The sequence below is a fragment of the Ictalurus furcatus genome, chromosome 6 (assembly GCF_023375685.1).
Source record: "Ictalurus furcatus strain D&B chromosome 6, Billie_1.0, whole genome shotgun sequence".
NCBI classification, from domain to species: domain Eukaryota; kingdom Metazoa; phylum Chordata; class Actinopteri; order Siluriformes; family Ictaluridae; genus Ictalurus; species Ictalurus furcatus.
Genome location: NC_071260.1, coordinates 9658881 through 9685466, shown reverse-complemented (window position 1 = coordinate 9685466; position 26586 = coordinate 9658881). Strand labels below are relative to the sequence as shown.

The following is a 26586-nucleotide window of genomic DNA, read 5'->3' as shown; positions in this document are numbered from 1 at the left end:
TTTTAATTTTGTTATTTTTCACTAATATACACTATATGGCCAAAGTTTGTGGACACCTTATCATCACACCCATATGTGTTCTTTCCCCAAACTGCTGTCACAAATTTGGAAGCACACAATTGCATAGAATGTCTTTGTATTCTGTAGCTTTACAATTTCCCTTCGCTGGAACTAAGAGGCCCAAACCTGTTCTAGTATGACAATGTCCCTGTGCACAAAGCGAGCACCATGAAGACATGGTTTGCCAAAGTTGGAATAGAAGACCTCAACCCCACTGAACATCTTTGGGATGAACTGGAACACTGACTGCACCCCAGACCTCCTCACCCAACATCAGTGCCTGACCTCACTAACGCTCTTGTAGCTGAATGAACAAAATTCCCCACAACCACGCTCCAAAATCTAGTGGAAAGCCTTCCCAGAAGAGTGGAGATTATTATAACAGCGAAAAGGGAACTAAATCTGGAATGTGATGTTCAACAGGCACATTTGGGTTTGATGGTCAGGTGTCCCCAAACTTTTGGTATTACAATACAAATACTCACATGTAATCACAATGCACAGTTACCAGAGCAGATTCATACAGTATTCTTTTCATCTGAGTCACAGTCCATGACGGTCAGCTCTCTCATTCATACTCAATGCCATGCTCTGCTTATGAGTGCGTCTGGCAACATTCTGTTTATCCTGCCTCGAGCTACTTGATTTGTCCCAGCTAATATAATTTAGAGTCTGTAAATGTAACATCAAAGGAATAGTATGACAGAGCCTGCTCTCCAAGGCCTTATATTTTAATGGCATTGCTGTCTCATTAGCATGGCTCTGTAGGCACTAGAGTCAGTCTGAGCCAGCCAAGGAGAAGATAAGAGGAAGATGAGAGTAGGACACAGCAGGAGCTCTGGCATATGAACTGGTAGAAAGCCATTTGTGGTAGAAAGCCATTTAAATAGAATAATGTGGTGTACTGAGAATAAGGTAACGACCACGACTGACATATCCAAGATGTCATTTACTGAGAACATTGGATTCATTTCCTTTTTATGACCCAAACTCATCACTGGACTGATCTTTAACCATCTTTGCTATCTTAACGTACAGCTTATGCAGATAGAGTCACTTACTTATGCAGGCAGAAATCGGGATTCCTGATCACCACCACTAAATGACCATCTCATCATCCTCCACAGCCTACATTAGTATTCCATGACCATGAGCACTGTGCTACAGTGTTGCTCTGTGGCACATGAAATCACCCCAAGCAATCAATTTGTGCCAATGAATAATTTATAAAGGTTTTTCATTTGCTGCTGATGTCTGGGCTACATGGTTAGAGGCGTCAGAATGGTAACATGACTGCGAGCCCTGTTGTTCGTGCATTTCAGAAGAGTGGCTGGTACAGGCAGGAGTGAAATCTTGTTTGAGAAACAATGTTAAGCAGATGTAACTGCAAATAAGACGTATAACAAAACTGCACTGTTCTGACATTTTCTGAAATGGAGATAAACTTGTTTGTACAACTGTGGAAAATTAATGCATCAGCGATCTGGAATCTGTTTTGTTTAGTTTTCTTTTCTTCAATGTCAAACCATATCAAGCTTAGGATAATTTCGAGGTGAATTAAGTCATGTGAATGATTTGAGCTTCTACCTGACTAACAAGCAGACCTAGGGAGTAGGGAATTAACTCTCAGAGTGGTTTCACACTAGGTCCAAATACATAAGTCTGCACCCAGAAACGATTCTGGGCTCATTATCTCAGGTTTGCATTCACGATGAAGAATTCCTTCCTAACTGTAGTTTCATTGTGCAGTTCCATACATCATATTCGTGCACACACAGGATTGTAAAATGGCAGGAGATTCATCTGTTTATTGTGTATTATTCTTTTCATTTGGTCCTTTGGCGATATTCTTTGTGCAACAGTCACACCACAAAAGTTATTACATCCTATGGACATGTGTTTTATTGCTGATACTCTTATTGATACATACTAGTGATGCATCATTTCTTCTGTTGAGTCTTGTCTTTCTCACTGAATCACATGCATTCCAATACTGCTAAGGTGTTTATTTTTTTAATTTTTTTTTTACTTTAGCTTGACACTGATCAACCTTGAGGCCTTTGAGTTGAAGCTGAAGCTACTCTCATATATATATATATATATATATATATATATATATATATATATATATATATATATATATATAAATAGTATCTCACAAAAGTGAGTACACCCCTCACAGTTTTGTAAATATTTGATTATATCTTTTCATGTGACAACACCGAAGAAATGACACTTTGCTACAATGTAAAGTAGTGAATGTACAGCTTGTGTAACAGTGTAAATTTGCTGTCCCCTTAAAAAAAAACTCAACACACAGCCATTAATGTCTAAACCGCTGGCAACAAAAATGAGTACACCCCTAAGTGAAAATGTCCAAATTAGGCCCAAATTGTCAATATTTTGTGTGGCCACCATTATTTTCTAGCACTGCCTTAACTTTCTTGGGCATGGAGTTCATCAGAGCTTCACAGGTTGCCACTGGAGTCCTCTTCCACTCCTCCATGACGACATCACGGAGCTGGTGGATGTTAGAGACCTTGTGCTCCTCCACCTTCCGTTTGAGGATGCATCACAGATGCTCAATAGGGTTTAGTCCATCACCTTCACCCTCAGCTTCTTTAGCACGGCAGTGGTCGTCTTGGAGGTGTTTTTGGGGTCGTTATCATGCTGGAATACTGCCCTGCGGCCCAGTCTCTGAAAGGAGGCTTCAGTATGTCACAGTACATGTTGGCATTCATGGTTCCCTCAATGAACTGTAGCTCCCCAGTGCTGGCAGCACTCATGCAGCCCCAGACCATGACACTCCCACCACAATGCTTGAATGTAGGCAAGACACACTCGTCTTTGTACTCCTCACCTGGTTGCCACCACACATGCTTGACACCATCTGAACCAAATAAGTTTATCTTGGTCTCATCAGACCACAGGACATGGTTCCAGTAATCCATGTCCATAGTCTGCTTGTCTTCAGCAAACTGTTTGCGAGCTTTCTTATGCATCATCTTCCTTCTGGAACGACAGCCATGCAGACCAATTTGATGCAGTGTGTTGTGTATAGTCTGAGCACTGACAGGCTGACCCCCCACCCCTTCAACCTCTGCAGCAATGCTGGCAGCACTCGTACGTCTATTTCCCAAACACAACATCTGGATATGACGCTGAGCACATGCACTCAGCTTCTTTGGTCGACCATGGTGAGGCCTGTTCTGAGTGGAACCTGTCCTGTTAAACCACTGTATGGTCTTGGCCACCGTGTTGCAGCTCAGTGTCAGGGTCTTGGCAATCTTCTTATAGCCTAGGCCATCTTTATGTAGAGCAATAATAATTTTTTTCAGATCCTCAGAGAGTTCTTTGGCATGAGGTGCCATGTTGAACTTCCAGTGACCAGTATGAGGGAGTGTGAGAGCGATGACACCAAATTTAACACACCTGCTCCCCATTCACACCTGAGACCTTGTAACAGGTCACATGACACCGGGGAGGGAAAATGGCTAATTGGGCCCAATTTGGACATTTTCACTTAGGGGTGTACTCACTTTTGTTGCCAGCGGTTTAGACATTAATGGCTGTGTGTTGAGTTATTTTGAGGGGACAGCAAATTTACACTGTTACACAAGCTGTACACTCACTACTTTACATTGTAGCAAAGTGTCATTTCTTCAGTGTTGTCACATGAAAAGAGATAATCAAATATTTACAAAAATGTGAGGGGTGTACTCACTTTTGTGAGATATTGTATATATATATATATATATATATATATATATATATATATATATATATATATATATATACATATATATATATATATATACCAGAGTGTTTATGAGTTGTGGCCCCTGTGTTTGAATGCATTCTTGACGCAAGAAGTAATGTGGCAAGTTAAACCAACACGTCCCATTTACATTTATTAATTTAGCAGACGCTTTTATCCAAAGCGACTTACAATTGAGGAAATACAAGCAAAGGAAATACAAGCAGAAAACGGTGAAGACTGTTCCCAGGTTCAAAAACAGCTTTCACACTTCTTCATGGTCCCAGATTCGAATAAACCTTAAGTGAGAAAATGATCTCAGATTTATAGCTTTGTCTTTAAGAGTTTGCCAGTTAATATTTTGTATAGGAGTGTTTCAATTTACCTTGTCAGGATTAGTAACGGATTTTCACCAATTAAACTATAATCTTATGTTGCTTTAGACACCTATATGTTAGCCTTGACTTTTGACTTGTTGGCGAGGAATAAGTATGTGCTTGTGTTCCAGGCGAGTTAGATCATGTGAGATGGGGAAGGAAGACGGGGGTAATAAGAGAAGGGGAGGGATCACATTCCTGAGTTTTCTTTTTCCATTTCATTCATTAAAAAAGTGCCAGCATTATGGTGTCATACTAATCCCAAGCCCCCTTAAGCATGTGACCACTACATATTTAATGCAGCTAGGGAGGAGAAATATACAGCTACCCAAACATCCATTAACAAGTCTGCTGCTGGGACAAAGAAGAGGCTTTGCATAGATAGTGGGCAATGTGTAGCTTGTTTTCTGTGGTTTCATTGCTCCACAGTTTATTGGATCACATCCCTTCGTTAACGTCTGTATGGAGAAACAGAGTGGATTGTTTGGCATTTTGGGCATCATTTGGAAATTACAGATTGCCTCAAAAAAGTGCCATTCGTTAGTTTTGTGTGGAATTTTAAAATGCTTTAATTGACTTGGACGTAGACTTGGAATTCTCATCTCTAGACATACCTTCCTATGATCGACTGACTTGGACTTTGCTAAACAGATGGAATGTTCTTCTATATGCCTGGGTTGTTGCTTTTGCTGTAAGTCACAGTTTTTTTTTAACCTTTCTGTTCTGGTCTGGTAAAATTACCCGTAAAAGTGGAACTGTATTAGATATATTACATTTCTACAAAACAACTTTTCCATTGTTACACTTTATGTGCATTAGGTACTTTTGTGTTCATACAAGATATTAGAGTCCATCTCATTTTGTCAATGTTCAGCTCATCTGATCCTAAGGGTAACAAAGTAAACTACTGTAAATATAGGAAAAAAGCTGCTACCAAGGGGGATCCCCAAAGAGTAGTGCTTTGCAACAGAACAAATTTCTGTTTTAGGCACAAACACAAATCAAGAAGCCCTAAATTTTGTAGCCGACCGCACGTTTCAGCTGATTTAACAGATCCATTTTGCTCCTGCCATGTTCTTCACCTCTGAGTTTACTCTTCACATCCCTCATTGAGTAGTGTAGACTTTCTTGGCTCAATCATGGGCCAGGGGATTGAGAATAAGCCCTTTACTTCTGTTGTGGAAAAAAAAAAGGGCAGGTTATTTTTAATGGATTTTTTTCACCTTTTGTTACAGGTTTATTGGAGAGCAGCATGCGTCTAAAGCCCCATGAAGCTCAGAGTTATAGGAAGAAGGCATTATGGGTATCATGGCTCTCCATTGTTGTGACACTCATCCTGGCAGTGGCGGCCTTCAGTAAGTTGATTCTTTTTGTTTCATCACTTTGCTTTTTGTGGTAATGGAAAGTTGATTGAGCACTGAAGACTGATTTGAATGTTCCTTAGACTGGGAATGGTAATTTATTTACTTGAGGAAGTATGAAGTCACTGGACTTCATTTATCAAGCTTGTGTCCTGAGTAAATTTATGCATAAAGGGTCACTAATGTTAACCTCAATTGTTCCTGCAATTTCATATAAAGATGATATAAATTTCATAATGACTTAAAAGTACACAATCCAAAAGAAATCCATAAATGAAAAAAAAAAAAAGACTAGCTATTTAATTATGACAAAAGTGAGTGTTCTATAACAGAAGGAAGAGATAGTGTGTTTCTATGATAACCAATGTGCTGCAGTGTGTGTGCTGCATCACTGGAAGATTTAGCATATGCAGCACTGAGGAGATGCTTTCTTCTCACCATTTAGTTGTCATTTTGTACTTTCAGCTCACTGAACCTTGGCTTTTACAGAGATTTGTGGGTGTCGTCAAATGTAAATCAGTACCTTGAACACTCCTGTGACTTTATGGGTGATTGGCATTCACTGTATCAATGTATGGGTTAATGTAACATTTGTAAATTTGGTGAGAATTTTTAGTTTGGTGTGGCCTTTGAAAACATTTACACACAACTTTACTGGAAGATTCATAAACGAGGCCCATTCGTTGTGCCTTCTCTCAAGCATACATTTCTTTTTAAAGAACTAGGCTAGACCAACTGTGTTTTGTTCTTGAAAACCATCTGTGTTTCCTCAAGATTACGTTTATGTAATAGTTCTTTTTGTAGATATGTTGTTGTTCAGGATAGCAGTTGGGAAAGATGAAAGGGGCTGTCCCATGAGATATGGGAAATCTTGTGGGTTGGAGACAAGGTTCTTTATCTTGTTAGTCAAGGACAAGCAGAAGCAGTGTATGCAGAAGTAGTGAATGGAGGCTTCTCAGTTGCTGGAAATGAAGCCCGGGTCACATTGGTGCATTATCTATCTCTCACTACAGGTCACATTGTTCCTTCCTAAATTGGCATAATCTTGAACATCTCACCATAATATTGTTATTTAACCAGGGGTTAAACTGAGGGAAGGCTCAAGGATTGCAGAGCTCCCCCAGCTTTAGTTTATGTAAGATATATAATCTGATGGAAATCTACATTACCAGATACAAGTTTAGGCACACTGTAGTCATGTATCAATTTCCTTCTTAATGTATTTGTTTAACAAATAGATTTTACTTAAAATGAGAAGTTTAAAAAAATAAATCGCTTCCCCAAATAATTAGATTTCATTTAAAATCCCTATTTGTTAACTTCTAGGTGAAGCTCCTCATGAAGCTGGTAAAGAAAATAAGAGTGAGAAATAAGAGGGTGAAAAGCTTCATCCATAATATTGTTAATTCTGTTAAATATAAAATAATTTTGATTTGTTCAACACTTTTTCTTGGTCTCTTATTGGTCTTGGTCTTGGTCTTATTGTGCGAGGGTGCATGGTGGCTTAGTGGTTATCACATTCACCTCACACCTCCAGGGTCGGGGGTTCGATTCCCACCGTGGCCCTGTGTGTGCGGAGTTTGCATGTTCTCCCCGTGCTGCGTGGGTTTCCTCCGGGTATTCCGGTTTCCTCCCCCAGGCCAAAGACATGCATGGTAGGCTGATTGGCATGTCCAAAGGTGTTCGTAGTGTATGAATGGGTGTGATGGGTGTCCTGCGATGGATTGGCACCCTGTCCAGGGTGTACCCCGCCTCGTGCCTGATGCTCCCTGGGATAGGCTCCAGGTTTCCCCGTGACCCTGAAAAGGATAAAGTGGTATAGAAGATGGATGGATGGATAAAATTGTGCAAATGAAGAAACCCCTTCTGTGTGCAGGTCCAAATCATGGTATAATTGTCACATGTCAGAGACGTTGATAGTTGCAGGTTAAGTTTCTTTAGTTTTACACATGCAAACAAATTCAAAATGTAGAGCAGAATCAGGGTTAAGAAACTGGCAGAAGTCAGAGTTACAAACGATAAAGACATAAACCAGGAACCAGAAATGGAGTCATAACCATAAACACAATAGCAGGCAAACATAAGGCTTGGTATAGACAGGTACCGGATGATAAGCATATATACTTTGCAATTAACTGGTACGAAGAGAGTCCTTAAATACAGCGTGCATGGAATTGAGTCCAGGTATGTGCAATCACAGTAGAGGTGAATGCGAACATGAGAGAGTATGTGATGGCTGTCAGGTGCTGTTGGCCTCAGCAGCCGTGATTGTAGGCCGCTCTGTGGTCTGGGAGTTGTAGTCGGCAGCCATTTTTGTAGGTCTTTCTATGTTACCTGACGTCTGAAGCAACGCAATATCCAGGGGAGAATTGACAATAATATTAATGGTGACACTTATGAACAGCTGTGTACAAAAATCGTTTGTTTTGCAAATTTATAGACAGGAGCAAAAGAATTAGGAAATATTTTAGATTATTTTCCTGCAAAAGTGACAAACAAGGAACACACAAATACCGTAATTTCCGGACTATAAGCCGCGACTTTTTTCACACGCTTTGAACACTGCGGCTTAAACAATGATGCGGCTAATTTATGGATTTTTATGGGCTAACGAGCTTCATGCCGCCAAAACATTTAGCCTCGTCACATCAGACCAATGAAATTACCGAACAGGTCACAGTGGACCAATGAAACTGTTCAAATTAAATCAAATGCACTCACACTAAATTCTTCAGAGCAGTCATTTTGCGCTTCATGCACACCCCCTCATCATGGAAAACACACAAAGAAATGGATATGATGCAACTTTCAAGTTAAAGGCGATCGATCTGGCTGTCGAAGAAGGAAATAGCATGCGAAGAGCAACTTTTGCTCAAGTCTGCCAGTGGATCCTAACAGCGTGGAGCAGTGTCAAAAAATCTACGATCACCAACGGGTTTCGAAAGGCTGGACTGCTGTGTGATGAAGAGGACAGCACAAGCTCAAGGGCGAATTTGCCTCGAGACGTAATTGACATTGAGAGTGACAACGAAAGAGAGACTGAGGAAGTGTGTGACGAAGTACCAGTAATTCTGTGGCTGTTCAATTCCAACACCGAAGATGACGACTTTAGTGGTTTTAGTGCGCAGGAGGAAGATGAAGATAGCGATCAATGACTTTTCCTGGTAGGCAACTGTATATTTTTTTTTTAACCAGCCGTGTTACAGGCACTGTTCAGAAAAAAGCATTTACGGTACGTATTTAATTAAAAGTTTAAAAAAAGCTTTCTGTGTAACATCTTTCTGTGTAAATATCTCATGTTACAACGTGGACACCTGCGGCTTATAGACAAGTGCGGCCTATATATGTACAATTTTTTTTTTCTTTTTAAAGTTAGTGGGTGCGGCTTATATTCAGGTGCGCTCAATAGTCCGAAAATTACGGTACTAAAAAGCTAAGATCTGGACAGTCAATTGTAGTTAGCTAAATTAAGTCATCAAAGAGCTTCCCCACCTCCTAAATCTGATTTAGCCTCCTAAATCATTATTGCAGCCAAACGATCAGCTGGAATGAGTCCTCAGACCAATCCTATAGTGTGTGCATGCCAATGTTTCTTCTGTTCCCCACTCACAACTTTATTTTCTACCTTCAGTGATTCCCATTTGCTGTTTTACTCACAAAATTGGAAGAAAAAATTTCTCATCCTGATATACATGTCTTATCTTTAACCCTTTCTTTTAGTGCACTGCCGTTAAATTTTGCTGGCAGAATGGAAATCAAAGTATCAGATTTTCAATCAGTGTATTCAAATGAATTGTTTTATTGCCTCATGTCCGTTATAAGATTAGGACACTGTTGGGTTTCTGCGTATAGAGTTTCGTGAATCTGTGTTTAGCTGCTGATGATCTCGGCGATGACAAAGTGGTGTGGTGTGAGCTCCATGCTGCGCAAGCAATTCACACCTCTCCACAATAATTCAAACATAATTTTTTGGCCTCTGGTAAAGAGTTAAATGTGGATAACATAAATCTCTGAAGGAAGTATTAGAGATCATTGGTGGGTCCGGTGACTGTATACACAGCACATGTATATAACACATTCCTAAATGTATTGTGGTACTTTGTAGTTTTATAACCAATCATCGATTTAAATTATATGAATTATTATGAAATGAGTCATAATATGTTCTGGCACATATGTAAATATGTTGTGATTGCTACTGTGTTTAAAGAGAATCTTATTTCTTTTTCTGCTGACTTCTATGAAGACGCTTCACGAGACTAATAATAAATGGATTACAAATGTGTTACTATTTAACAAAGAAAAATATCTAATTGTTGATCTGGTGAGGTTTTCTGTTTCAGGACATGTTTATATAGCATTTGATTTCTTGTAATTTAATTTCTTAACCAGGAACCACATTTTTTGAAAAAATTTCAGTCAGCCTTTAAACCAACACTATACTATATAAACATGTAGAATCTGCCCTCCTCAAGGTAGCCAACGATTTATTGCTGACTTCTGATTTTGGAAACTGTGCTGCTTACCAAGATCTTAGTGTGGCCTTTGATACGGTTGACCACAGAATACTTCTGTATCGTCTAAAGCGTGGTGTAGGCATCCAGGGCACAGCTTTAAAATGGTTTGTCTCCTACCTTAATAACAGGACTTTCTCAGTTAAGCCAGTTTTACACTGTGTGATTCCAGCGGTCTTTTACGATTATTACTTGTCACACTGTACGAGATGATCCTAATAAAAATCCTGTCGCAGATTGTATGATTACGTGTTCATGTAATTGTCAGGAGACATTATTAGGGCTGCAACTAACGATTATTTTCATAATCGATTAGTTGGCAGATTATTTTTTTTCGATTAATCGAATGGGGCGGGGCAAAGTTTCAGTGCCTTTTTTTTTAGTTTATTTAAAATAAAATCACAAACTGAGTGTTACAAATATAAATTCAGACTAAAACCTTACACAACTGTTTGTCACAAAGAGAAAAGAACCCAACACACACACACACACACACACACACACACAAGAATATATATTATTAATTTAGGACTGTAGTTTAATTCGGTGCTTTTTGTGAATCCATCAAGAAATAATGCATAAGTAACCGCTGACAACAAAAGTGAGTACACCCCTAAGTGAAAATGTCCAAATTGGGCCCAAAGTGTCAATATTTTGTGTGACCACCATTATTGTGTGGCCAGCACTGCCTTAACCCTCTTGGGCAATGAGTTCACCAGAGCTTCACAGGTTGCCATTGGAGTCCTCTTCCACTCCTCCATGACGACATCACGGAGCTGGTGGATGTTCGAGACCTTGTGCTCCTCCACCTTCTGTTTGAGGATGCCCCACAGATGCTCAATAGGGTTTAGGTCTGGAGACATGCTTGGCCAGTCCATCACCTTCACCCTCAGCTTCTTTAGCAAGGCAGTGGTCGTCTTGGAGGTGTGTTTGGGGTCGTTATCATGCTGGAATACAGCATACTGATCAAGCTCTGCTTCAGTACGTCACAGTACATGTTGGCATTCATGGTTCCCTCAGTGAACTGTAGCTCTCCAGTGCCGGCAGCACTCATGCAGCAACAGACCATGGCACTCCCACCACCATGCTTGACTGTAGGCAAGACACATTTGCCTTTGTACTCCTCACCTGGTTGCCGCCACACACGCTTGACAGCATCTGAACCAAATAAGGTTATCTTATTTATTATTATTTTTATTTATTTATTTTATTTGTATAGCGCTTTTTACAATAGACATTGTCTCAAAGCAGCTTTACAGAAATATCAACATGGTATACAGATATTAAAGGTGCAAATTTATCCCAACTGAGCAAGCCACTGAGTGGCGACGGTGGCAAGGAAAAACTCCCTAAGATGTTTTAAGAGGAAGAAACCTTGAGAGGAACCCGACTCAGAAGGGAACCCATCCTCATCTGGGTAACAACAGATAGTGTGAAAAAGTTCATTATGGATTTATATGAAGTCTGTATGGCCTTAGGAGCAGCCGTAGTCCCAGCAGTCTGGAATTAGAGAAGATTTGAGCTCCATCCAGAGGCAGAAAGGATCTGGATCTCTAGTATCTCCATAAATTCATGTGGGGCTCGGCGAAAGGAGAGAGGGAGAAAAAAGATTATTATGACTGCGAAGTAGTAGAACAGAATCTAGTCAGGGTAGGCTTGAGTAAACAAATACGTTTTAAGCCTAGACTTAAACACTGAGACTGTGTCTGAGTCCCGAACACTAATAGGAAGACTGTTCCATAACTGTGGGGCTCTATAAGAGAAAGCTCTTCCCCCTGCTGTAGCCTTCACTATTCGAGGTACCGTCAAATAGCCTGCATCTTTTGATCTAAGTAGGCGTGGCGGATTATATAAAACCAAAAGGTCGCTTAGATATTGTGGCGCGAGACCATTTAGTGCTTTATAGGTTAATAAAAGTATTTTATAGTTAATGCGAGATTTTACTGGGAGCCAATGCAGTATTGATAATATCGGTGTGATATGGTCGTACCTTCTAGTTCTAGTTAGGACTCTAGCAGCTGCATTCTGGACTAACTGGAGCTTATTTATATTCCTACTGGAACATCCAGACAGTAAGGCATTACAGTAATCTAATCTAGAGGTGACGAATGCATGAACTAGTATTTCCGCATCATGTAGTGACAATATGTTTCTTATTTTAGAAATATTTCTGAGATGAAAGAAGGCTATCCTAGTAATATTATCTACATGAGCATCAAATGATAGGCTGGAGTCAATAATCACTCCAAGGTCTTTAACTGCTGCATATGATGAAACAGAAAGACCATCCAGAGTAACCATGTGATCAGAAAGATTACTTCTAGCTACACGTGGGCCTAATAAAAGTATTTCTGTTTTATCAGAATTAAGTAGAAGGAAGTTAGTTAACATCCAATGTCTAATGTCCTTTACACAATCCTCAGCTTTACTAAGCTTCTGTCTGTCCTCTGGCTTCGCTGAAACATACAACTGTGTATCATCAGCATAACAGTGGAAGCTAATTCCATGTTTACGAATAATTTGACCTAGGGGTAGCATATATAAAGTAAAGAGCAGTGGGCCTAAAACAGAACCCTGTGGAACTCCAAAAGTAACCTCAGTACGCATGGAGAAATCTTGGTCTCATCAGACCTCAGGACATGGTTCCAGTAATCCATGTCCTTAGTCTGCTTGTCTTCAGCAAATTGTTTGCGAGCTTTCTTATGCATCATCTTTAGAAGAGGCTTCCTTCTGGGACGACAGTCATGCAGACCAATTTGATGCAGTGTGTGGCGTATGGTCTGAGCACTGACAGGCTGACCCCCCACCCCTTCAACCTCTGCAGCAATGCTGGCAGCACTCATACGTCTATTTCCCAAAGACAACCTCTGGATATGACGCTGAGCACATGCACTCAACTTCTTTGGTCGACCATGGCGAGGCCTGTTCTGAGTGGAACCTGTCCTGTTAAACCACTGTATGGTCTTGGCCACCGTGCTGCAGCTCAGTGTCAGGGTCTTGGCAATCTTCTTATAGCCTAGGCCATCTTACCATGTAGAGCAACAATTCTTTTTTTCAGATCCTCAGAGAGTTCTTTGCCATGAGGTGCCATGTTGAACATCCAGTGACCAGTATGAGGGAGTGTGAGAGCGATGACACCAAATTTAACACACCTGCTCTCCATTCACACCTGAGATTTTTTTTAAGGGGACAGCAAATTTACACTGTTACACAAGCTGTACACTCACTACTTTACATTGTAGCAAAGTGTCATTTCTTCAGTGTTGTCACATGAAAAGATATAATCAAATATTTCCAAAAATGTGAGGGGTGTACTCACTTTTGTGAGATACTGTAAATATAAACTAAATAAATAAGATATATATATATATATATATATATATATATATATATATATATATATATATATATATATATAGATAGATAGATAGATAGATAGATAGATAGCATTATTTTTTATGGATGCACAAAAAGCACTGAATTAAACTACAGTCCTAAATTAATAATAAAAACTCCCTTTCACTCCACTTTGTGGTTTCTGTTACTCACTGCCTTTAGACATATTATTTTACTTTTGATCATAGTGTTTTAAATAGACATCTTAGACAGATCTTACTCATCTAATCAGCAGCTTTGAACCATTCCATGCTCATAAAGGAAGTTCAGCAGTGGCTGGACCTTTTCTGTTGCTGCTCCGATATTGTGGAATAGATTACCATTGTTTATATAGTCATCCCCTACAACAGACGTTTCTAAATCTAATTTGAAAACATTTTTATTCCCCAAGGCATCTGAGACCTTGTAAGGTCTCCATCATCCTGCGTTCTGTTTTTGTCTTGTTATTGATGGTCTTGGTTTTGCTGTCTCCCTGTAGTATTATTTAATCTATTAGATTTCTTAATTGTGTTGTTTTTATTATATTTTATTCTGTCTTAATCTTATACTAATTTGATTTTACTTTGGTTGACACTTGCTTTTTTAATGTGCTAAATATTTTAAATGTGCTATAGAAATAAACAACATGACTTAATGATTAATTAATTAACTGAAACAAATTATGACATCATACTTTAATAAATAAAGACGTCATTTTTTTCAGCAAATTGTACAGTCACTTAATCAACTTTGTCATTACACCACTCAGTCGTTGAGTATTTTCCTATAACTACACATCCCGTGTGTGTTTTGCTCCTTACATATTAGACCTCATCAATGAGATCAATATACTAAGCATAAGAACCATCAAGCCAGTGGTGTTTATTTAGGTGACCGTTGGTGACTGTTTGGATAGTCATATTTTCAATTACTCAAATTTGTAAAACCATGGGCCATGGTCTACAGCATACCTGATGATATAGTGTAAAATTAAGCCATTGATTTGGGTGACATTCAGTTTCATTGGTGTCTTGTGCCCTCGCTGAAACTTAAACTTTGCCACCTGTAGGAATTTATGAATAGATATCAGTGTTTTATGTAAATATGTACCTCAAATGCTGTGATCTTTGGTGAACTTAACATTTTTCTTGCTTCCTTGCTTTGTTATGGCAGATGTTTATGATAGATGTTTATACTTTACTGGTACTATTGGTGCCTGGCTGTTTGTACTTGGTGACCATCTTCAGATTAAGTCAAGCCCAGCTGCTAATAAATATTCCATACAGCTATACTCTCGGTGTTCAGGATGCTATCTTTCTTATGCGTATCATCTTTGATTGATGAATAAATAAGAGCTATTTGTCTTTCTATTCATCGTCTAACATTTGCTGATGCAGCCAAAAGCTGCAAAAGATAAGACCTGACTCGAAAATATTTTAGAGTAGCAAGTAAAAAAGATTGAAGAAAAAAGCTGATCCAAGCAGTGGTTCCCAAGATCTAAGATCTAAGATAGTGCTTCACACCAGTTTGTTTATTTATAGTGGATTTTTACATTATAATTGAACACACCCATTTGCGGAGAAAACTAGGCCAGCTCAGTTGTCACATCCGTGTGAAATCAGCATCAGTCAAACACCCTCATGGCACAATGCCCAGGCATCTTGCTGTGTTCAAGTGCTTAGTCATTCTTCAGCCGTAACGTCACATGAGTAGATGGTGGGGGCTTGTGACTCCTCACCCTTCCCTCCAGTCTCGAGACGATGAACACCCTGCTTTGTTCTCCCCTTTTCCATGTTTCTACGCAAAGACTGTCATGAAGTTTTGAGGAAGTCATGTGATAGGAACTGCATCATCGGCAGACGTGATGGCATTCAGACACTAGTCTTGGCAAATCCGTTCTTAGTGGGTAACTCACGTGGAGGAGAAAACAACAAAGATGGAGTCAAAGAGAAAAAAAGTTGTCACAATATTTCAATACATTTATAGAAGCAGACAAGGGAGACACGCAGGCCAAAGTGCCTTGAACTGCATTCATCAGTGTAATGATTTCACCTGGATACATCAGTGTAATGACTTCAAGTCCTAAAAATCTTAGAGTGCTTATTGTTAGTTTAACATTCTTCTTCTTTTTCTTCTTGTATCATTTTCCCCTTCCAATTTTGATTCCTGATCCTTAAGTGTCTGCTAATACCTATTTCCAATCTCTTTCTCACATTCGAAATGTGCCAAACCCTGGTAATTATACCAATTAAGCTTTTCTTTTTTTCATTTTTGTTAAGGTCGTGTTTCATATTGCAAACTGACACTAGGCTTTAAGTTTACAATTGAATTTGAATTTCTGAGACATGAAAAATAATGACAAATAAAAATGGCTACAGTGTGAAAGCAAATGTTTATACAGCATTTTAACATTCATGTGTTAAGTCCAAATTTAACTAAAATGTTCTTAAGAAAAAGCAGCATTTCCTCTGGTTCCACCAGCATACCATTCCTCTTTTCGTCTACAATAAGAAAGGCTGAACTTAAAAGTTGGTTTGCTTTCAGTATTAGTGCATGGGGCACTGACGAATCAGGATTCCAGAGGAATCTAGAGTAGGTTTTTCAGTACTCCAATGGATTGCTTGATTGAGGAACTGCTGCCTCAGAACGATATACACACAGCACTAATGCTTGTATATCTGGATTCAGATTCAAATTCCACCAAGATAGATTATCTTTTTTTTCTGAATTATCACAGATTTATTTTAGCCATGTCAAACTGGACTATGACAGGATATTAATTCTCTAATATATTAGGTAATGTATGCTTGTTGCAAAGTATCTGAGTTGTGGAGTACTAAAAAAACAAATAAATCTACATTAATATACCTGATAATAATGAATTATGAGTCAAACACTGAAGTAGGCTATATATAGGTGCATCTCAAAAAATTTTAATATCATGGAAAAGTTATTTTTTTTCCCGGAATTTAATTCAAAAAGTGGAACTTTCATGTATTCTAGATTCATTACACATAAAGTGAAATATTTCAAGCCTATTTTTTGTTTTAATCTTTTAATCATGAAACGAAAAACGTTTCATGCTGAGCTGTGTATATAACAACTTAAACTATGTATTTTCCTATTTGTAGAGTTCTTAGCGGAAAAATAACATGTTAATCATTTCATTCCATGTTATAGATCAATAGGTACCTTGAATAAGAGTTTGTATCTGACCTCATTAAACGCACACTAATAATTTGATTAATAATACAATGGTTAAATTAGAATTTTCTATATTTCTGCATAAATATGACCTAAAACATCATCAGATTTTCACACAAGTCCTAAAAGCAGACAACAAGAACCCAATTAAACAAATGAGACAAAAATATCATACTTGGTCATTTATTTATTGAGGAAAATAATTAAGCACCACTGTATGCTTGCATAAGTGGGTTAATAACTGACCTGTCTTTATATCTTGACTCCAGTGGAGATGCATCAGCAGTGCGTAATCTTCTGTTCATCTCTTGATCGACATCTCTCTCGTTAATAAGAAGGCGCCTGAGAACAGTGACCTTGGGCTGTTCTAAAACCTAACCTCATGAGTAACTCCTCAAACGGCGGTAAAACAGAGAGGGTTTTTTCGAGCTAGATCTATTAATTTGCACTGGTACATCATGGTCTGCTGCGTAAGCACACACAGGTCATTTCAGCTCAAGTTGACTTTATATTCTGTGAAATGTACTGTTCCACATGGTATGCCTATCCTGTAGTCAATTAACTGGCATTTTTAGGGTTCAAATCCTTCATGGCCTTGTCTATATTCTATATTTCATCTCAGAATACTACATGGACTACCTAAACATGGTTCTTTGGAGTATTCCGTGTGTTCAAAAGTTGCCTCAATAGCCTCTGCAGCACATTTATGAGGAACTCATCCTCATCTGAGTGACACCAGAGAGTGGGTTTATAAATCAGTGTGGTTGTTGTGGAAGAGTTAGGACAAGTTTTTGTAAGGATGTTAAGCATACAGTGAATAAGAGTAGAGGCCTGGGATGAGCACAGGACAGTCTTTATGATTATAGCAGCAAGTCTATAGTATGCAGGTGAGATGATCCATTGAAGAAAACGTGAGACTTGGGCATAAACTGTTTTTCGGAATGTGAGACCATTCACAGCAAAAGAAGGTGAGTCACAAGAAAGCCCCATGCAGGTCCATGAAATGGTTTAGCTTCCAATACTGAGCGTTTCAAAGAGAAATATTCATCCACCAATGTAGTAAATGTAATAGTGCTCTAGACACATATCCAAACTCCAATAACAGCGATATCCTTCAGGCACTCCTTTATGTGTTTCCTACAGCCAAGGTAAAGCCGTTTGAAAGACAGATGGCTCATCAAGGACAACAAGCCAGATTTTAAGAATAAATGGGGATGGCATTGTGAATCCGGTCCTGAATGATTCCTCTTATTTTAGCCCCATTAAAAATACCAGGTTGATACATGGATACTAACACAATTTTTTGACCTATGAAGTACCTGTGAGGGTTTTCTTTTTTTAGGCCAAATGGTAGAAAGTTCTTCACCAGTAAAAACTATTAGAATAAGACCAAAGGCAAAAAAAAAAAAAGTCCCTGAAACAAATAGGAATTAAAATGGCTGCAGTCCTGACCGAGCCTCACAAGAGAATACACCCACATCTACTCATCTGTATAAGCTGTCGTCTTCAGTAAGTGGTTGATTAAGGATATAAAGCAAAATACTAAATTCACCACCTTATAAACTATAATAATTTGCATACAGTTTTCTGAAATGAGAACCAGGCACCACCATTAAGCTTGACAAACACCTCCTCTAAGATACATAACGAGCACATGCTTCATAATACGGCTGTCATTTGAACAATAAGCAAGACTTACTAATAAAGCACATGTGACATTTGTTCCATCTAATGAATTTTTATGAATGATTTGTATTTCTGGTAGTAGTAACACACCCATCAGCAAGAACCACAGGAGTCTCTGCCTACTGGTTTGTTAATCAATGTCACCATAGCAGTGCTATAGAGAGCACAGAGTGTAATCACTGTCATTTGGGATACATTTGTAATTGTTTTATCAATCAGTTTATGTATATGCTTTGTCTGTATTTAATTACACCAGAGAATTCTACTTCTTATTACAACCCCAATTCCAAAAAAGTTTGGACACTGTGTAAAATGTAAATAAATGTAAACACAAACGGAATGCAATGATTTGCAAATCTCATAAACCCATATGTTATTCACAATAGAACATAGAAAACACATCAAATGTTTAAACGGAGTAAATGTACCATTTTAAGAAAAAAATAATGGCCGCACCACGTCTCAAAAAATTTGGGACGGGGGCAACAAAAGGCTGGAAAAGTAAGTGTTACTAAAAAGAAACAGCTGGAGGTTAATTGGCAACAGGTCAGTAACATGATTTGGTATAAAAAGAGTATCTTAGAGAGGCAGAGTCTTTCGGAAGTAAAGATGGGCAGAGGTTCACCAAGCTGTGAAAAACTGCGTCTACAATTTGTGGAACAATTTCAGAATAATGTTCCTCAGCGAAAAATTGCTAAGACTATGAATATCTCATCATCTACAATGCATAATATCATCAAAAGGTTCTGAGAATCTGGAGAAATCTGTGTGCGCAAGGGACAAGGGTGAAAATCAATATTGCATGTCCGTGATCTTTGGGCCCTCAGATGGCACTGCATTAAAAACAGGCCTGATTCTGTAATGGAAATCACTGCATGGGCTCAGAAACACCTCCAGAAATCAGTGTCTGTGAACACAGTTCACCGTGCCATCCACAAATGCTGGTTAAAGCTCTATCATGCAAAGAAGAAGCCATATGTGAACACGTTCTATAGTGAATAACATATGTGTTTATGAGATTTGCAAATCATTGCATTCTGTTTTTATTTACATTTTACACAGCGTCCCAACATTTTTGGACTTGGGTTGTAGAAATGTATCAGACTCTACAATTTAATGTGTGTCATATGGTTTAAGGCTTAAACTTTAAGCTCTGATGTCAATCAGTAAGCTCAGAAAATCTACTGTAAGGATATCGAATAAGGTCTACAAATTTTTTCAGTTTTTCCTTAGGCTGTTTTTCATTCCAGTAATAAACTAATGAACAGTATGTCAGTTTTTTCTTCATCTCGATAATAAATTACATTATATGCTTGCGCCAATTACGTGGCATTAATGTGCAGCGGTAAATATGTATAAGTTACAGATCCATTTAATTGATCAGTATAGGGGGCTATGGAATTATCTTTCATTATAGTAAAGTGTATGTCTTTATGTAATCATGGAAACCGTATTTTTTTATTAGAAAATGCAAAATATTCAATAGGCTAAATATGCTAGAATGTTTGCCTATATAGATAATACATGTATAATAACAAGTCAGAATGGTTCCCATTTTTCATAAATGCTCTGTTTAGCAATCAAATTAATCAATAAGGAACCCCCCCCACCCCACCCCCACGCCCGCCCAAGTTTTCTGCTTGTAAGAAGCCGATAAAGTTAACTGCACTGCGACAGAAGGCAATTAAAGGCAAGTTATCCCAGTATTAAAAAGCAAAAAAGGATTAATGCTGGAATTTGACAGCAATCTGGATACTGGCAGACAGATTGAAAGAGCTTGTGGTGTCTGTAGATTTCTAATGACCACAGCCTTGGTGTTTCTAGAGGCACAAAAAACCCCAACCCTGACAGGATTGATATCTTCTCCAAAAGAGCAACCTTTTAAATGAGCTCCCATAGGAAATAGAAAGGGGACAAAGCTTCTCTGCCAAGCAGCAGATTGCTATACTGGGTAGATAAAACCATTTTGCTCATGTGGGAACATTATGATATTCATGTTTCTATAGTTATTTAAAATCTGGTTAATACAATACTAGCTTCTGAGACACGCAAATCCAACATCCACACACTTGTTAGGCTTGTGTCAGATTGGAAAGTTCTGCCTGGATAAAAATAGTCTGCAGAATAAAATCATGAATTTTTCAAAACTGTTGCATGCAACAGCATTGAGTGATAGGGACACAGTGATAATCTAATTAGGTAAGCTATCTAGGTGTCTTACCACACTAGAAACTCTAGGGAACATTATTTGTCCAATAAAAAAAAGAAACATTTGACCAATGACCTTTTATCAGATGTCAGTATGCAGTATGGTACTATATACAGGTCTTTAGGCAATATATATATATAGTTGCAATCAAAATTGTCCAACCCCCACTGCAAATCAGGTGTATTGTTAAATTTTACAGACTTTCAGCTGTTTGCAATGAACAAATCAAACAAAAGCAGTTGAAATGGTTCAACACAATGAATGCTTCAAGTGGTTTCCCCAAATTCAGCTGAAAATGCAACTTATAATGATTTCTCCAGTTTCAAAATTATACAACCTCTTCATGGAAAGCATATTTAGTACTAAGTAGAGCACCCTTTTGCTGTTATTTGACCTGCTGCAAACGAGATGCATAGCTTCTGGCAGCGTTCCTGAGGAATCTTAGTCCATTCCTCATGAGCAATGTCCTCCAGTTCAGTAGGCCTGCCAACTGCCTTCTTCAAATCCTAACAGAGATTGTCTATGGGGTACATTATTATACAATTTTGATTGCAACTATATATATATATATATATATATATATATATATATATATATATATATATATATATTCCTCATGAGCAATGGTCTCCAGTAATAATCTTGGGTTTGCATGCTGATTAGTTACATCGGGTGTGCTTGAGACAACACCTGTTTTGCATATTTGTGCTGTTGTGTGAGATTCTATTCAGGGGGTTTAATAATTTTGAGTATAATTTTGAGTAATAATTTTGCATTTTCAGTTGAATTTGGGGAAACCACTTGAAGCATTCGTTGTGTTGAACTACTTCAATTGCTTTAGTTTGATTTGTTCATTGCAAACAGCTGAAAGTCTGTAAAATTTGCTATTTGCAGTGAGGGTTGAATAATTTGATTGCAACTGATTTCATATTTATTTCACCTACATTTCTAAATAGGATTCAAAATGTAACGAACATGCCACAGGATATTGCCATGATAACAACATGAGAAAGGAACTCCAAATCTATACATATGGGCTACATGCAATCAATTTATATTCTTGGCATATTTGTTATATAGCCATTGGCAATTGTTTACAATTGACAATAGCATTATGATAAGCAAGTCACCAAACATACATAAAGGAAATATTATTTTAATCTTAAACTTCTATAATTCTTGGAGTATATATATAATTTTTTTATTAATTATTAACTAATACCATATTAAATCCATTGGCAACCAAAAACAAGCCTAGTGGAAACTAACTTATAGAATATTTCCTGTTGCAGTTTGCCAAGTATATATATATATATATATATATATATATATATATATATATATATATATATATACAGTGAGGGAAAAAAGTATTTGATCCCCTGCTGATTTTGTATGTTTACCCACTGACAAAGAAATGATCAGTCTATAACTTTAATGGTAGATTTATTTGAACAGTAAGAGACAGAATAACAACAAAAAAATCCAGAAAAACGCACATCAAAAATGTTATAAATTGATTTGCATTTTAATGAGGGAAATAAGTATTTGACCCCTCTGCAAAACATGACTTAGTACTTGGTTTAAAAACCCTTGTTGGCAATCACAGAGGTCAGACGTTTCTTGTAGTTGGCCACCAGGTTTGCACACATCTCAGGAGGGATTTTGTCCCACTCCTCTTTGCAGATCTTCTCCAAATCATTAAGGTTTCGAGGCTGACGTTTGGCAACTCGAACCTTCAGCTCTCTCCACAGATTTTCTATGGGATTAAGGTCTGGAGACTGCCTAGGTCACTCCAGGACCTTAATGTGCTTCTTCTTGAGCCACTCCTTTGTTGCCTTGGCCGTGTGTTTTGGGTCATTGTCATGCTGGAATATCCATCCACGACCCATTTTCAATGCCCTGTCTGAGGGAAGGAGGTTTTCACCCAAGATTTGACAGTACATGGCCCCGTCCATCGTCCCTTTGATGCGGTGAAGTTGTCCTGTCCCCTTAGCAGAAAAAAAACCCCAAAGCATAATGTTTCCACCTCCATGTTTGACGGTGGGGATGGTGTTCCAGGGGTCATAGGCAGCATTCCTCCTCCTCCAAACACGGCGAGTTGAGTTGATGCCAAAGAGCTCCATTTTGTTCTCATCTGACCTCAACGCTTTCACCCAGTTGTCCTCAGAATCATTCAGATGTTCATTGGCAAACTTCAGACGGGCATGTATATGTGTTTTCTTGAGCAGCGGACCTTGCGCGCGCTGCAGGATTTCAGTCCTTCACGGCGTAGTGTGTTACCAATTGTTTTCTTGGTGACTATGGTCCCAGCTGCCTTGAGATCATTGACAAGATCCTCCCGTGTAGTTCTGGGCTGATTCCTCACTGTTCTCATGATCAATGCAACTCCACGAGGTGAGATCTTGCATGGAGCCCCAGGCCGAGGGAGATTGACAGTTCTTTTGTGCTTCTTCCATTTGCGAATAATCGCACCAACTGTTGTCCCCTTCTCACCAAGCTGCTTGGCAATGGTCTTGTAGCCCATTCCAGACTTGTGTAGGTCTACAGTCTTGTCCCTGACATCCTTGGAGAGCTCTTTGGTCTTGGCCATGGTGGAGAGTTTGGAATATGACTGATTGATTGCTTCTGTGGACAGGTATCTTTTATACAGGTAACAAACTGATATTAGGAGCACTCCCAATGTGTGTGTGCTCCTAATCTCAGCTCGTTACCTGTATAAAAGACACCTGGGAGCCAGAAATCTTTCTGATTGAGAGGGGGTCAAATACTTTTTTCCCTCATTAAAATGCAAATTAATTTATAAAATTTTTGACATGCGTTTTTCTGGATTTTTTTGTTGTTATTCTGTCTCTCACTGTTCAAATACAACTACCATTAAAATTATAGACTGATCATTTCTTTGTCAGTGGGCAAACGTACAAAATCAGCAGGGGATCAAATACTTTTTTCCCTCACTGTATATATATATATATATATATATGGATTTTCTTTTTTTTTCTTATTTTACTTCTCTTGAAACAATTTCACTTGCTAACATGAGTACACTAGCTTAACTATGCTAGATGGGAATGGTTGGTGTTATCCTTACTAGGTAGTTAATAATCTTTTGTGTTTGAGCAAATAAAAAGCTTAACTAAAAGGTTTGAAAAAAAAAAAAAAGTTGACAATTCTCTTTATCTCTGCTAGGAAATACAGTGCCCTCCACTAACATTGACACCCTTGGTAAATATGAGCAAAGAAGGCTGTGAAAAATTGTCTTTATTGTTGAACCTTTGGATCTTTTGTTTAAAAAAAATCACAAAAATACTCTTCTCTCATGGATATCAAACAATTGCAAAGACAATGCAGGTTTATCCAAAAATAAATATCTTTGTTAAATATATTTATAATATAATATACCAAGGGTGCCAATATTAGTGCAGGGCACTCTATCCTACTTTACCCTGTTATGCTGTTAGAATGAAATCACTCATAGCTAGTGTGCTCATGTTAGCAAGTGAAAGTGTTTCAACAAAATGAAAACAAACAACAACAACCAAAAAAAATTCCAAGAAAATCTATACATGCTTTTGTACTTGGCAAACCACAAATCTACTTAGCTAGCTATTAAACATGATATTAGGGACTGATCCATCCACTAACCTATCTGTAAGTTAAAATAAATACAAAAATTAGTAAACACAAGTTAATAATTATTATAATTGTGTATAAGTGATTAGTTTGAGAATAGCAAGCATCTTTATGGCAGCTGCGTAGTGTTGAATTAGACATCACACTGAAACCATACTGACAGAGTTATCAGAGAAAAATGATTAGTAATTACTTGTATCTATAAGTAAAGGTTGCAAGGCTACAACCTCAATTTGATCTCATGCATGTGATATTACATTCATTTTGAATACATGCAATAAGACAGACCATAATTTATTACTGCATCAAACAGCATATTTGTCTTCCTGAAATAATAATTAAAGTGTAGTATAACTTAATCTAACAAAGGAAAAATCATCCAAGCATATACTGTATATAGTCCCAATTCTACGAGGACCCCATTATGAATTGTATGAATGGCAGTTGTTATGTCATTAATGTCACTCATTAAGGCACATTTATTGAAGGCTGTTTGCCTCGTTTGTTTCCGTGTCATTAAACATGCACAATCTTCATTTATTCCATTGTCTAATCAGTTATCATCATGATGTGCACTATAAGCTGTTTGCTTCACAGCACAACATCCTATACCCATTCATGCCATTCTAACTGAAGGAAAAAAATTTATTGACCCCAGATGATCACCTTTGGCTGACAAGGGTCTTATCTCAATATTAAGCAATTGATCTACTGTTAAGAATTAGATTTGTTGGCTTCTGAGTGGTGAAACATAAAATAAAAACGTTCATCCTGTTGTCTTGAAAGCGCGAGTTTGAATTCCAACAATGCTACAGCCATGCATGGCCAGGAGCCAAGGGAGCAAAACTGGCTTTGCTTGCTAACTGGGAGGTGTGGCATACTCTCTGTATCCAGTCAATCACAGTGACATTAGCCAATCATGGGTGCCTGTTAGTTCATGTATACAGAAGAGTGTAGATAGTGATTTCCTCTAAGTGTGTTATGTGGTTGACTAGCTTTATGTGTCTCAGAGGAAGCACATGTTAGCCTTTACGCTCCCTGGTTGGTAGCTGTCATATGATAAGGGAGAGCTTTGGTTGGGATTGGCAGGTGACAAAATTAGGGAAAAAAAATATTTTAAAAAATGGAAACAGATGTATTATTTCTGGTAAAATGTTTTTGCACAAATTCTGTAGTGCACTTCAAAACATCTTTAAATCTCCATCCTCAAATACAAAAATTATGCCAAGGTGACTACATTATACAGTTTCTCTTCAGTGGCCTAAACACTTTTCATTTCATTCACTTACCTTTTTTTCCTGCATCCCTTTTCACTTCTGTCAGATCAATACTTTTAAAACTATGCAACTTCTTGCTTGACACATTTCATTATACAACCTTAGTCCTCTATTGACACTGCATTGAGTTTTGGTCCTAATTATAAAGTGAAGTTTGAAAAACATTAAAACCTAAAGAGTGGATCAAGATTCAATTTATCTTTACAATTATCCTACAAGCTATAATCTGTCTTCTGTCTATCTGTTGAGGAGAATCTCAATGTATTCTGATTTATGTTACCAAAAGCTTAATTTGCCTTTATCCTAACATCCTAACCCACTCAATATCTATGCAGAAGGTGGGGGCAACACAAGCGCAATGCTAAGAGTTCCATCTAGGATAGTTCCTTTCACCTAGGACTGGAGAATGAGAGTCGATCTTGGCAGGAAGTTCCAGTTCCCTAGTGAGATCACCAACACAAGTCTCTGCCCTGATATAGTGATGTGGTCCAATGGCACCAAGACTGTGCTCCTCATTGAGCTAACTGTACCATGGGAGGAAGGAGTAGAAGCTGCTTTTGAGAGGAAGAGTCTGAAGTACTTAGATCTCATTGCTGAGTGTAAGGAGGCTGGCTGGAGAACCATCATCTACCTGGTAGAAGTAGGATAATACGGCTTTGTTGGAACATAAACTGTTCGCCTCCTGATGGATATGGGAGTAACTGGAGCAAACCAGTGGAAGGCCCTGAAAGACCTGGCTGAAGAGGCCAAGAAAAGCAGCAATTGGCCCTACGTGAGGAATTAGTTGTAATAGGCGGAAACCATATGGAACCAGTGGCACTGAGCATGCATTAACGGTGACAGTGGGGCTTGCTACAGCCTTAGTCACTGGGGAGGTTGTATGGTTTTGGTTGTGATAGGCATGGTGGCAAGGCTGAAGGAAGAGTGTTAATCCTATGGGCACCAGAGGAGTTGCAACACAGTAATTAAAACAATCGTTTTAATTATTTTTGTTGTTTTAATTAATTACCAATTGTTTGTAAAACAATTACCCCCCACATTTCCTCATCTTGCTTTTGTCTAGTTCTTTGTTATTGTTTTTCTAGTTTTTTGGGGGTCTTTCCCTGCATTGTTTTTTATGTTTCATTTAATAA

The 26586-nt window shown here is 38.2% G+C and overlaps 1 protein-coding gene across 2 annotated transcripts in view; it reads left to right on the top strand.

Moving 5' to 3' along the window:
- Positions 1-26586, top strand: part of tmem163a (transmembrane protein 163a) — a 72979-nt gene that overhangs the window by 4711 nt on the left and 41682 nt on the right. The window contains exons 1-2 of one of the 2 annotated variants that reach the window (XM_053626457.1): positions 3961-4885; positions 5430-5549. In XM_053626457.1, the coding sequence (XP_053482432.1) occupies positions 4846-4885; positions 5430-5549 (160 nt within the window). In that variant the 5' untranslated portion in view covers positions 3961-4845. Of the gene's footprint in view, positions 1-3960; positions 4886-5429; positions 5550-26586 lie in introns of those variants that run through there. The other variant, XM_053626456.1, reaches the window with a different exon arrangement.